At 41.7% G+C, this 14,144-nt stretch overlaps 1 protein-coding gene across 1 annotated transcript; it reads left to right on the top strand.

Annotated features, from left to right (window-relative positions):
- LOC109224273 (probable aquaporin PIP1-5) lies at positions 1,257 to 13,086 on the top strand. The gene is made up of 4 exons (XM_019388860.1): positions 1,257 to 1,311; positions 4,731 to 5,023; positions 5,129 to 5,248; positions 12,943 to 13,086. The coding sequence occupies exons 1-4, from the start codon at positions 1,257 to 1,259 to the stop codon at positions 13,084 to 13,086; spliced, it is 612 nt and encodes a 203-aa protein (XP_019244405.1).

The following is a 14,144-nucleotide window of genomic DNA, read 5'->3' as shown; positions in this document are numbered from 1 at the left end:
TTACGTTTTAACTGTGATGAAGCACATGCATGAGATTCCACAGAATTTACTGCATAACTACTAAACAAACCTGCAAAATGTGCAAAGGCATTGTTGTCCATAGTAGAATCATCAGGAGTAGCCCCAGAAGATAATTGAGCTTGCTGAAATAGAGCTAGAAGATGTTGGTACTGTTCTTTAGTAAAACCATGAGCTGAAGACTCAGGAAATTGTAGAGTTGGAGCAGCATTTAAAGGTGTAGGGTGAATGAAAGAATGTTCACTTTGAACACATGAAGCAGACTTCTTATTCTTTGTGAACTTGAAATCTGGAGGAAATCCATGGAGTTTGTAGCACTTATCCACAGTGTGCCCAGGTTTCTTACAATATTTGCAAGAAACATTTGAATTAGACCTTCTGGACTCAAAATTTACCCTTTGACTGAAACCCCTGTTCTCATTTGCTGGACTGTTAGACACTAGGAATGAGGATGAATCACCAGAGAGATTTGGGACATGAGAATGAGCTTCCCTTTGACTCTCATCATGTTGCAGAAGGGAATAAGCCTTGCTCATTGGAGGAAGAGGATTCATCATCATGATACTACTCTTGAGATTTGAATAGGATTCATTTAGACCATTTAAGAATTGAAAAAGTTGTTGTTCTTCTATAAATTTGGGCAGGGCACCACAAGAGCATACAGGTCCCACATATGAGGAATGTAGCTCATCCCAGAGGCTTCTCATTTTGGTGAAATAAGATGCTATGTCAGAAGACCCCTGAGTGGTAGAATGAATTTCCTTTTGAAGTTGAATATACTTAGATCCATTTGACTGCATCGTTTATGTCTTTCCAGACTTCTTTAGCAGTCCTAAAGCACATCACACTAGTAGCAATCTCTCTAGATACTGAATTAGTTATCCAAGCCTTGACCATGTCATTACATCTTTCCCAATACGCATAGTAGGGTGAATCTGACGTGGGCTGAGAGACTCTACCATCTACTAAACCTAGTTTATTCTTTGCAGAAAGAGAAGTCACCATACTACTTCTCCAAAGTACAAACCCAGAGCCATTGAATGGCACAGAGACCAATTGACTACCAGGATTATCAGACGGGTGAATGTAGAGAGGATGTGATGGATCCAGTGAAAAAGGAATAAAACCATCAGAATTCCGAGATATATCATTTTCATTCAATGTACTACCCATTTTATATCCAATTGTACCAGATTCACAGTATTAAAAACAGAGAAAATTCGATTGATAACAAACAGATGCAAAGCAGATTTGCAATCAACACAGAATCCAAAGTAAAACAGATCCAGACAGGTGAGAATGTACCAGTCTTCTTCTGAAAACCCGAAGAAGTAAGGTCTCGACTAACTTCAAACCCTAGGCATGAAAACAGTTCCATGAAAACCAAATTTTAGGGAAAATGTAGCTCAATCAATGGATGACGTTGAAGAATTCCAAGTTTTCCTGACGAAAGTCAACAACGTTACTTCGAAATCACCTCTGACTTTAACCAAAGATATGAAACGGGAAAAAACTTCCGGCAAGGGTACAATCGGAAGAAAGCTCATGACGAGAGGAATCTAAATTCCTGCTCTAATACCATGTTGACTTGACACAAGAGTAGATATGGTGGAAACAACGAAAAGAGAAACCCTAACATTAAGAAGAAGAAGAAGAGAGAACAGAAGGTTCGAGAGCAAATGAGTCGGTCAGTCTTTACATTGACCAAAAACTAAAAACTATCACTTTTACATAATTGTCTTTTATATTTACAAGTAGTGAAATGTATAAAATGCAAATACAAGTAAATGTACAATTGGGCCGGATCTATGTAATACAACTAATGGGCCTGCTGCTGCTTTCCTTTGTTGGGCTGGTCAGTAGGCAGATTCTGGTTAATAGTTTATTCATTTACGTTTTCTGGGTTATGTTTATTCTTTCTTATTGCTTTTACTATCTTCTTGGAATGATACTGACATGAACGTTGAAATAGACTTCAATTTGCCTGAACAAGAAGGCATCTAGCACCAATGCGCATTGTTAGTGGTGAATGATAGTGTAGAATCACTAAGGAGAGTCACCTTCCAAAATCAGAATAGTCGAGGAGCAATCACATGTTAACATTTAAAATCATAATTTATGTATATCAGCTAAGAAATTATTTGCGTAAAAATCTCAAAAAGTTAGACAACTAATCGTTTTGGGAGAGCCATTTCAGACACTAACTACTAGTATATGGATCTCAAATGTATTAAAAGAAGCATTAAATTTGTTATTTAGGGTGTGTTTGGTATGAAGGAAAACATTTTTTGTTTCCAATTTTCTCATGTTTGGTTGGCTTAAATGTTTTGGAAAATATTTTCCTCATCAACTCATTTTCCTCCAATTGGAGGAAAATATTTTCCCTATCAAGAGAAGAGAAAACATTTTCCAAAACTCCTTCTCAAGCTTCCCGACCCTATTCTTTACCCTTAACAACCCACCCCACCCCACACCCACCCACCTAACCCCACCCCATGCCCTCTTTTCAAAAAAAATTTTTCGTCACCACCCACCCACCACCCACCCCACCCGACTAAAATTCTAAGTTCTTGTTTTTTTCTGCGCCCCCCCCCCCCCCGTAAAAAAAACTATATATATTTTTTTATATATTTTCAGTTTTACTTTTTTTCATCTTTCGGTTTACAAGTTCAAAATTTTACAAGTTCCAAAGTTATGAGTTCGGAAGTTTATGTGTTTCGAAGTTTACGGGTTTAGAAATTATAAAGTTTACGGGTTCGAAATTTCGCGATTTCGAAAGTTTTGCGGTTCAGAAGTTTATGAAATTTGTGGGTCCGGAAGGTTGTTGGTTCGAAAGTTTATGACTTCATGTTTATTGTATCAAAATTATTTATGAATACTCTTGAAAAAATATTTTCCTTGATTTGCGTACCAAACACCAGAAAATGAATAAGATTACTACTTGTTTTCCAAGAAAATATTTTCTTGAAAACATTTTCCTTTATACCAAATACACCCTTATTGTTAAATTTAAGTCAGATCATTTGGAACGAGATTAAATGACTAATCCTTTCTATCGTAATATTGATGATGAAGATCCAAGTCATCCAACCCTTGTACTGACATTTATTGCCTTCGCCGACCATCTCTTTCAATGAATAAAAAACTATTAGAAGAGAGGATTAGGACCTAATTGGTAAATATAAAAAAAAAAAGATCAAAAACAACTTTACACATCACTTGCTTGCCCGAAAATTCCTCCTTGGCCCCTAGTTTCTCAATCAATTATTCTGTAGTTTCCTCAATTGGTGTTCCATGTCTGTAATCTGTGTTGAAATTCAATTAATTCAAATTTGAATTGATTAGACTCATTAAAAAGATAAATGTCTGGGTTTTAGGCTCGAAATCAAAGCATCCAACTAAGTGTTCGTTTGGACATAAAATTTAGTGGAAGATTTTTCCAAAAAAAAATTAAATTTTATTCGAAATCAGCGTTTGTTCATAAAATTTCTAATTTTTACTTGAAGATACATTTTGGAAATTTTCGAAAATTTGAAAAACTGCAAAAAGTTGTTTTTGGAAATTTTCTAAAATTTGAAAAACTGCAATTTTCACTCAAATCACTCACAAAACTTCAAAAACAACCCAAACTGAAATTTATGTCCAAACACAACTCTAAATTTCAAATACCATTTTCACTTAAAAAAAAATTCACAATTTTTTCGAATTTTACAATTATTATGTCCAAACGCCTACTAAATATGAAGGGAATCTATCAATTTAACCACAAGCGTGGGTAATTTCGATTTCAGTCAAATTATAGCTTGTTTGACCAAGTTTTTTTGGCTAGTTTTCGTTTTCCAAATTTAAGTTGTTTGGTTAAGTTTTTAGAAAGAAAAGAAGTACTTTTGAGCAGAACTAAAAGTAATTTTCGAAAAGCGAAAAAAAGAGTGAATTCCATTTTACCCCCTTAACCTTTTAGTGTAGGGAAATAATACCCCCTTCACCTTTTGAATGGAAAAGAGAACCCCCTTTGACAGTTACTGAGCTTCTTATTTTGAAGTAGTTCTCTGAATTTCCACAATACATCAAAATTGTAACAGTTTCCTTTTGGACAATTTGGAGCAGAATAGCTTTTTTAGTGGTTATCTTTTATATTGCATGTTGTTATGGGATTTCCTTAGCTATACTAATAGCATTTCCTGCTAGAACTGGATTAAACTTCTAGCAGTATATTATTGAAAGATGTCAGATCCTCAGCGGAAATTGTTTTTAGAATGTGTTTCTGTGCTATGATGTGTAAAAATATTTACAAAATCTTGTTACTTATAAGGTAGTAAATCTCTACAATTTTCGCACTTCTCTTATAGCTTTGTATTCCTAGATTCTTTGCGACTACATGCTGTGTTATTTGTTTATGTTATCTTATTTCCTTGCCATTGTTATCGTTTGCTTATTGTGTCCTTTTCACTGTTCTTGAGCTGTGGGTCTAGGGGAAACAACATCTCTCTTCCTTCACAAGGTCGGGGTAAGGTCTGTCTACACATTACCATTACCCGACCCCAAGTCTAGGATTTCACCGAGTTTGTTGTTGTATGGTAAAAATGGTATTTGACCTGCTTTCCCATGAAAAACTACACTTATTGTGTTAGAAATATTTACAGTATATAACTTAAATTCTTTATATTTTGTTCTTTGTGCTCTGACATTGAGATACTCTTGGATTTGATCAGGTGGACACATTAACCCTGCGACATTTGGTATTTTTCTGGCAAGGAAATTGTCTCTAACCAGGGCAGTTTTCTACATTGTGATGCAATGCCTTGGTGCAATCTGTGGTGCTGGTGTTGTCAAAGGGTTCCAGCCATCTTTGTATCAGGTTAAGGGTGGAGGTGCCAATGTTGTAAATCATGGTTACACCAAAGGAGATGGCCTTGGTGCTGGGATTGTTGGCACTTTTGTTCTTGTCTATACAGTTTTCTCTGCTACTGATGCCAAAAGAAATGCAAGAGACACCCATGTCCCTGTGAGTACTTACTTGACTTCTCATTTGTACTTTAGATTTTACTGTTGAGCTATTTAATGTGTGTGTGTGTGTGTGTGTATTCTAACTCATGGTTGCGTTTTACAGATTTTGGCACCTCTCCCAATTGGATTTGCAGTGTTCTTGGTTCACTTGGCCACCATCCCAATTACAGGCACCGGCATTAACCCAATTGTTGTTGGAATTCAAATTTTTTATTTTTTCTTGGTAAACTTTGTCATCAAAGGGGGTTCTCTTTTCCATTCAATAGGTGAAGGGGGTATTATTTCCCTACCCTAAAAGGTTAAGGGGGTAAAATGGAATTCACTCCGAAAAAAAAGTATCTTCTCCTACTTTTGAGAAAAAAAATACATTTAAAAGCTAAATACTAATTGCTGTTTAAAATTAATTAGTCAAATACAAATTATTTTTTACTAAAAATATTTTTTTTTGAAATCCTTTACAAAAAACTGATTTTAACAAGCTGTTTGGATGGGTGTTACATATTGTATTGTATTCAGTGGCGTACGCAGGATTTTTCGTAAGCGGTGTCATTTTTTTTTATAAGTAAACAAAGAATTAAGTGAATAAATGAATAATTACTATAGTAACATCATATTAAAAAAAGCACAAAATCCGAAAATATTACTATAACTCTGTACGGCTAGTTTTCCTTTTTTTGAGACGTACCAATAATATTCTCATGAAATAGTACTAAATATGTCTTTTTTTTTTTTTGCTCCTTAATTTTGTTATAGGTCAATTGTTCAAGTCTCAGTAATACAAAATATATTTTAACAAGTAACATCTAGAAAATGATAAAAACATAAGAATGGCATAAACATGTTCAAACTTGTATACGGTAAAAATCAGAAGGTCCGATTTTGTGTTCATTAAGGCACCTCGTAAAGACCGCCCCCAGAAGGCTCGAAGTTCGGCTCGGGGTTCGACCCCGATGGTTCCTAACGTTTGACCTCGAGACAGTGCAAATCGATGATTATCATGAGAAAGCGGGAAGTTCCCAAGGCATATGACTAAAGCTGACAAAACCTGCAAGAGAAGCCCTAGTCTGTACCAAACTAGCAAATAGTTGTACCAGCTATATTTCTTTGTAATAAATGCATCTGCACCATGTTGAGATTTCCCCTCATATATAAAGGAGATCCTTGTCATTTTGTAAGGACAAGATACAACACACAATATTGAATACAAGAACATTCTCTGCTCTCTAACTTAAACACATTCTCCTTGATTCTATTATTTATACTTATTGCTTACATTTATTGTGTTCTATTAATTATTCTTCATTTATTGCTCATTATTGATCATAAAGAGCCTTCATCAAAGCTCTCAAAACTGTTAGTCCTTTACCGGCCGGCCCTAATTTAGTATTGAGCTCGACCTCGAGGTCCCGTATAACCAGGATCGAGGCCCCGATTCTCAGCCACTCGGTTTGCTTAGACATACAATTCTTGAGTTCTTATCTTATTTTCTAGTCTCACACTTAGCATCTATTGCCTAACAACTAGCATAAAAACAGATCACGTATTTTTAGAACCACAAAATCAAATCTAATTATTATTACCATTTTCAAGGTAAACAGTTTGGCGCCCACCGTGGGGCTAAAAATAATAGTGATTGTTTCCTTGCTAGTTCACTACATAACGCAAGTTATCTTTCACACTTTTTCATGTTCAAGAATCTTTGATTTCAGGTCAAAATATCTTACTCGATAAACGTGCATGACAACAACGATCTTGAAGACCATGGAGAGAATGGTGTAGCAGTTCCAGGTATTGGTGTACCACCGCAAAACCCCGAGGTTGCACAAGAACCAATTCCCGTGGACGTGGTCTCGCGCAATGCCCAACACGTCAACATAAGCCCCCATACCAACATGAGTATACGCCAAGAGAACCAACAAGAGGCTAAGAAAACCTCGGCTCGGGAAGAGCGAGAGCTTAGCCTTCGCGTCATTTTTGAGATGTTGCAGGCACAACAGCTGGCGATTGCTCAACCAAGCCACCAAAAAACTCCAAGCGCAGCAGCACCAGAGGGGTCTCCTCGAGCCGAACAAATACCAGAAAGATAAAGCAACAACGGGTCAGCAGCCGATTCTGCTATCATAAAGATGCTCGAGGACCTCACGAAGAGGATTGAATCGGGCGAGAAGAAGATAGAAGCCAATGACAAAAAGGTAGAGACCTACAATTCTAGGGTCGATCAAATCCCGGGGGCACCCCCGATCCTGAAGGGTGTAGATTCGAAGAAGTTCGTACAAAAGCCATTCCCTCAAGATGCTGCTCCAAAACCCATCCCAAAGAAGTTCAGAATGCCCGACCTTCCGAAATATAACGAAACCTCAGACCCCAACAGCACGTCACCGCTTACACTTGTGCAGTGAAGGCAACGACCTAAAGGACGACGAGATTGAGTCCGTCCTACTAAAGAAGTTCGGAGAAACACTTTTGAAAGGGGCCATGATGTGGTACCACAACCTCGCCCCGAATTCAATAGACTCATGTGCCATGCTGGCAGATTCTTTCATAAAGATGCTGCTCGAAAACCCAAGGCTATAAGACCCCATGTGGGCAACCTCGAGCTCGTAAGACCTTTATAAGGCAAAACCAAAATCTGTAAGACCTCAAGCAATGCATGAACTACACTTGTACCAAGTAACCAAAACTGTAAGACCTCAAGTAAGGCATGTAAAAAGTTATAAGACCTTACAAAAAGGCATAATCCCGGTCTTAAAGCTAAGGCTATATATTCGAACTTGTAAGACCCCTAAAAAGGCATACCCTCGATATAAACGCCGAAGTTACTTCACTCGGGGACTAAAAGGCTACGGCCAAATACAAATGACTACGGTCACAAGGCTGTACCAGCCAAACTAACGCGACTCGGGGACGCCCGATCGTCGCTATAAAATCACAGGCCTTCAATTACTTCGAAAAAACTTCGAAAAGAACCGGTTAATCAGGCTACCCTCGACTTAAACGAAAGAGCTTCGATCATATCAGCTCCAAACTACAGGCTTCGAAATCATTGAGCCATCGAGCGAAACCTCCCGAGGTGCTCATCTATCGCCGCATAAACGACTCACAATCGAGGTTCTTATCGAACCGTCGAAGAGTCGCGAGAACATAAAAACTTCAAAAGTCTTTAACGAGGGAAAAATAAAGCCCATAATAAAGGTCGTACCGACCCAACGCGTAAGAGCCTAAGGGCCAGCTTAAAATCAAAAACTTAAGGGTCAATAAGCTCGAGTCGAAATCCGACTCGAAGACTGAGCCCAAAATAGTTAACTGAATACGCCTAAGGGCAAAGACGTAAGAGCCACTGTCGCCAGCTTAAAATTAAAGGTCGTACTGACCCCACACGTAAGAGCCTACGGGCCATCCCAACAGGCCTCAAGGAACGTAAGGGTTTCTACTCAAAAGCCAAATCGTCTGGCCAATCACCGACGAACGTATAGACTAAAAACGAAGAAAGATATGCACAAGCAAATAGAAACTCATGAAAGGAGAAAACCTAAAGGTTTCTTTATATATGCATATATGAAACGACGCAAGGCTACATTTACAAAGTTCTCTAAGAACACTGTACAAAGAATCAAAAAGAAAAAAGTCTAGTCTATTTTCCCCTCGGCGACTGCGGCCCCATCGGCCTCTTCCTCATCATCTTCGGCATCGGACAAAAGGAACTTGGCGTCATATTCATCCGCCTTGGCCTGTGCTATCTCTTCCAAGAGATCGAAGCCCCTAGCATGAATCTCTTTGAGGGTTTCCCTTCAAGTTTTGCACCGAGCATACTCTTTGCTCATACTCTCCCGGTCGAGAGCCCCCCCCCAGCTCAGCTCGAGCGTCGGCAGTGTCTTTCAAATAAGCGGCCACTTTTTTATCGGCCTTAGTTCGGATCGTTTCGGCTTTAGCCCGGGCGTCTACAACTCCGGCCTTCATCTTCAGAAGCTCATACTCGAGTCTTGCAATCATGTCCGTTCAAACCGAGCTGTTCTCGCGAGCATTCCGGAGGTGTACCTCGAGGGCAGAAGCTTTGGCCAAAACATCCTTCTTAGCCGCAACCTGGGCATCCACCTGAGCCTTTTAGCTCACCACACTCACTCTTGGCTTGACCAACTTCGCCCCAAAGGCGTTCCAGGTCCTCCGTCTTTTTCTGCAACTGAAGTATCAAAACACTAATCTCGGAGGATAGAAGAAGAAACATGCACCCCCTCCGGTGCCATCAAGGTGGCTACAAGGAAATCCGAAGTCTTTAAAATCAAACAAAGAGAAAACGAGATGTTGCGGGAGTTTGTGTCTCGCTTTCAAATGGAGCGAATGGAATTACCACCAGTCTCCGACGACTGGGCCGTACAGGCCTTCACTCAAGGATGAGCAAAGCTCGGTAGCTTCGAAGCAGCTGAAGCAGAACTTGGTCGAATATCCCGCCGTGACTTGGTCGAATGTGCACAACCGATACCAATCGAAGATCAGGGTCGAGGACGACCAACTGGGATCCCCTCAGGCTCAGTATATCCTAGCAGGCTTCTAGCAAAGGAGCCAAAGCCAAATAAGGAAAAGTACCAGCCATACACTGAAGATAGAAGAAACGCCCCAAGACGTAACATACCCCGAAATGACCGAAGGATAGATCGAGGTCAGAATCCTCGGGGACTCATAAGCAGAGCCGGATTCGACAGACACACAGGACCGACGGAGGCACCCCGATTGTCCGAATACAACTTCAACATTGACGTTTCAGACATCGTCTCTGCCATCGGTAAAATCAGAGAAACCAGGTGGCCAAAACCCGTACAATCAGATCCGTCGCAAAGGAAGCCCAACCTAGTGTGCGAGTTTCACGGCACGCACGATCATAGGACCGAAGATCGCAGATAGCTCCGAAAGGAAGTAGCCTGACTACTCAGCAAAGGGCACCTCCGAGAGTTCCTCAGTAAACGAGCCAAAAATCAATTTCGGGAAAGAGAGGCGAACAGAAAGAATGAAATAGAAGAACCACAACATGTCATCCACATAATTGTTGGAGGAGTCGACATCCCACAGGAACCCATCGTCAAACGAACAAAAATATCCATTACCAGGGAAAAGCGAACTCGGGGTTACATACCCGAGGACGCTTTCACATTCCCCGACGAGGACATCGAGACCCTGTCTCAACCTCATAACGACGCACTGGTAATCTCTTTTCTTGTAAATATATTTCAAGTTAAACGTGTACTTGTGGATCCAGGTAGCTCGGCCAACATTATCATGTCGAGGGTGGTGGAGCAGCTCGGACTGCTCGACCAGATCGTGCCCGCCTCTCGAGTCCTCATCGGATTTAACATGGCGAGCGAGACACGAAAGGAGAAATCACCCTCCCGGTCAACGTGGCCGGCACAACCCAAAATGTCAAGTTCCATGTCATAGAAGGAGACATGAGGTACAACGCCTTGCTCGGAAGGCCACGGATACACAGCATGAGAGCAGTACCATCCACCATCCATCAAATGATGAAATTTTCGACAAAGGACGGAATAAAAACCGTCTACGGAGAACAACATGCAGCGAGAGAGATGTTCGCGGTGCACGATATGGCACCGGCATCAACACCTCCAGCATCGAAGGAGCCAAAAGATAAGCAAATAGTAAAGAAGCAATAGTGAGATATATTCTCAGCTACACCCGACTAAATGAGTAAAGGACCGTACCGCATCCTCGGAGTAGAGCATATCGAGGCTCGAAGCGCCATCAACATTAAGGTATAATCATTTCCCTTTTTCATTTACATTTTACACTAACTTGTGCACAGGTATCCGATTGGAACAGTCGAAGCGATCTCCAGCTTGAAGACCTTAGGTTTCAAAGCATGCGTTGCACTCTTTTCCTTCGATCGGGTTTTATCCCAAGAAGGGTTTTACCGGCAAGGTTTTTAACGAGGCAACACCTATGTGCTACCTGAGGAAGACTAAACAAGTATTCAAGGCTTCTCTTCAATCAACCTCGAATAGTAAGGGGCATTCCCCCCGGGATGTCACCTCATCGAATAAGTCAAGATGTGCCAGAAAGGGTTTCGATAGGAAAATGATATATCGGGCCAAACGGCCGAACGAATCGTGTCCGTATAGAATAACCGAGCCCTTGACAACAAAAGCATGTATACTTGTGCCAAGTAATCAAGAAATATTTGTTCCATCAAAATGCTTTGTGCTTCAAAGAAATCTGCTAATTTTTCAAGAAACGGCTCCAGAGCCAGAAAATTCTCGAACACTCCGGGACTGACGTCAAAAACTCGAAGTCACATGACCTTCGGCCAAAAACTTCGAACTAGTAAGCCCTCAATGAGGCAACTCCAAGTTTACACAAAACGGCTCCAGAGCCAAGAAACTCTCAATATCTCGGGGACTGTCGCCGACTGCCACCCCATCGACTTATCGAAAACCCGAGGCTATAAGACCCTATACGGGCAACCTCGAGCTCGTAAGACCTTTATAAAGCAAAACCAAAATTTGTAAGACCTCAAGCAAGGCATGAACTACACTTGTACCAAGTAACCAAAACTGTAAGACCTCAAGTAAGGCATGCAAGAATTTATAAGACCTTACAAAAAGGCACAATCCCGGTCTTAAAGCTAAGGCTATATATTCGAACTTGTAAGACCCCTAAAAAGGCATACCCTCGATATAGACGCCGAAGTTACTTCACTCGGGGACTAAAAGGATACGGCCAAATACAAATGACTACGATCACAAGGCTGTACCAGCCAAACTAACGCGACTCGGGGATGCCCGACCGTCGCTATAAAATCACAGGCCTTCAATTACTTTGAAAAAACTTCAAAAAGAACCGGTTAATCAGGCTACCCTCGACTTAAACGAAAGAGCTTCGATCATATCAGCTCCAAACTATAGGCGTCGAAATCATTCAACCATCGAGCGAAACCTCCCAAGGTGCTCATCTATCGCCGCATAAACGGCTCACAATCAAGGTTCTTATCGAACCGTCGAAGAGTCGAGTGAACATAAAAATTTTAAAAGTCTTTAATGAGGGAAAAATAAAGCCTACACTAAGAGGTCATACCAACCCAATGCGTAAGAGCCACTGTCGCCAGCCTACACTAAGAGGTCGTACCGACCCGATGCATAAGAGCCACAATCGCCAACCCATAATAAAGGTCGTACCGACCCAACGTGTAAGAGCCTAAGGGCCAGCTTAAAATTCAAAAACTTAAGGGTCAATATGCTCGAGTCAAATTCCGACTCGAAGACTGAGCGTGAAATAGTTAACTGAATACGCTTGAGGGCAAAGGCGTAAAAGCCACTATCGCCAACTTATAATTAAAGGTCGTACCGACCCCATGCGTTAGAGCCTACGGGCCAGCCTAACAGGCCTCAGGGCCGAATTGTAAACCTAAGGGTTTCTACTCAAAAGCCAAATCGTCTGGCCAATCACCGACGAACGTACACACCAAAACAGAGAAAGACATGCATAAGCAAATAGAAACTCATGAAAGGAGAAAACCGAAAGGTTTCTTCATATATGCATATATGAAATGATGCAAGGCTACATTTACAAAGTTCTCTAAGAACATTGTACAAAGAATCAAAAAGAAAAAAGCCTAGTCTATTTTCCCCTCGGGGACTGCGGCCCCATCGACCTCTTCCTCATTATCTTCGACATCGGACAAAAGGAACTTGACATCGTATTCATCCGCCTTGGCCTGCGTAATCTCTTCCGAGAGATCGAAGCCCTTAGCATGAATCTCTTCGAGGGTTTCCCTTCGAGTTTTGCACCGAGCATACTCTTTGCTCCTACACTCCCGGTCGAGATCCCCCCTCAGCTCAGCTCGAGCGTCGGCAGCGTCTTTCAAATAGGCGGCCATTTTCTTATCAGCCTTAGTTCGGATCGCTTCGGCTTCAGCCCGGGCATCCACAACTTTGGCCTTCGTCTTCAGAAGCTCAGACTCGAGCCTTGCAATCATGTCCGTTCGAATTGAGCTGTTCTCGCGAGCATTCCAGAGCTGTACCTCGAGGGCAGAAGCTTTGGCCAAAGCATCCTTCTTAGCCACAACCTGGGAATCCACCCGAGCCTTTAGCTCACCACACTCACGCTTGGCTTGACCAACTTCGCCCCAAAGGCGTTCCAGGTCCTCCGTCTTTTTCTGCAACTGAAGTATCAAAACATTAATCTCGGAGGATAGAAGAAGAAACATGCACCCCCTCGGAACAAAAATTACATGTTCCTCGAGATAGCTTTCGTAGTTCAGACTTCGACTCGTCTCATTACGCTAGTACAACAACTCATCTTCCCTGTTATTGCAAAGAAGCCTAAGGGATTTCTCCCCATCCACGGCTTTTTGTGACCTGGCCTCACGTTGGAGCAGCTCAGACTTGAGCTTGTCGAAAGCCTATGGAGAAGGAAATCAATGAGAAGGTAAAATTACAAAACTAAAAAAACCAATACAGTCGACCAAAACTCACCACCGAGTAAAGCTGCTGAGCCTCATCAAAGGTTGAACGCACATCTACTGGCCTGGACCCATCGGCCCCAGTAGAACCACTCCCAATTGGAACACGGTCGCTCGATACCCCACTCAATGTAGGCGACCCATGGCCTCGGACATCCCTCGAAGTACCTTCGACGGGAGAAGAAGACGGTGACGAAGGAGGGACCTTTTCTCTAAGGCCAGGAATCTCGGTTGCTGCAGGCTCAACTGATACATCTTCTCTTAGCCTCCGGGCTAGACTTGTCCCGCTATGAGCACTTTCGCCTTGCAAAGGTTCTTTTCGTTTGTTATTATTCCTAGGTCCCGAAGCTGACGACCCTTCTCCCTCTCCGAGAGGGCACGATCTTATCTCCGAAAATTACCCAATGCCTACGATGACAGAGTCAGTATGCATAAAAAGAAAGTGCCTTTCAAAAGAAAGCAAATCACATAGCACATACCGTGGTGTTTTGCCTCCCACCTACCCCTGGACAAGTCTCGCCACTTGCGCTCATTATTAGTCGAGCGAGTCGCCAGCTTTCAAGCCCAGTCCGTCAGGTCGGGGATCTCGTACGACATCCACGAAATTGCTGCAAAAAAGGGAAGAATAGCGCATTTGTAGGACTTGCCTCCACCA

This window comes from Nicotiana attenuata, chromosome 3 (genome assembly GCF_001879085.1).
Source record: "Nicotiana attenuata strain UT chromosome 3, NIATTr2, whole genome shotgun sequence".
Lineage (NCBI taxonomy): Eukaryota > Viridiplantae > Streptophyta > Magnoliopsida > Solanales > Solanaceae > Nicotiana > Nicotiana attenuata.
This window is presented reverse-complemented; position numbering and strand designations above follow the sequence as displayed.

Coding starts and splice junctions, on each gene's coding strand:
- LOC109224273 (XM_019388860.1), top strand. CDS start 1,257: ATGCAAAGCAGATTTGCAATCAACACAGAATCCAAAGTAAAACAGATC. Junction 1,312..4,730: donor AGTAAAACAGATCCAGACAG/GTGAGAATGTAC, acceptor GGATTTGATCAG/GTGGACACATTAACCCTGCG. Junction 5,249..12,942: donor AAATTTTTTATTTTTTCTTG/GTAAACTTTGTC, acceptor CTTCGGCTTCAG/CCCGGGCATCCACAACTTTG.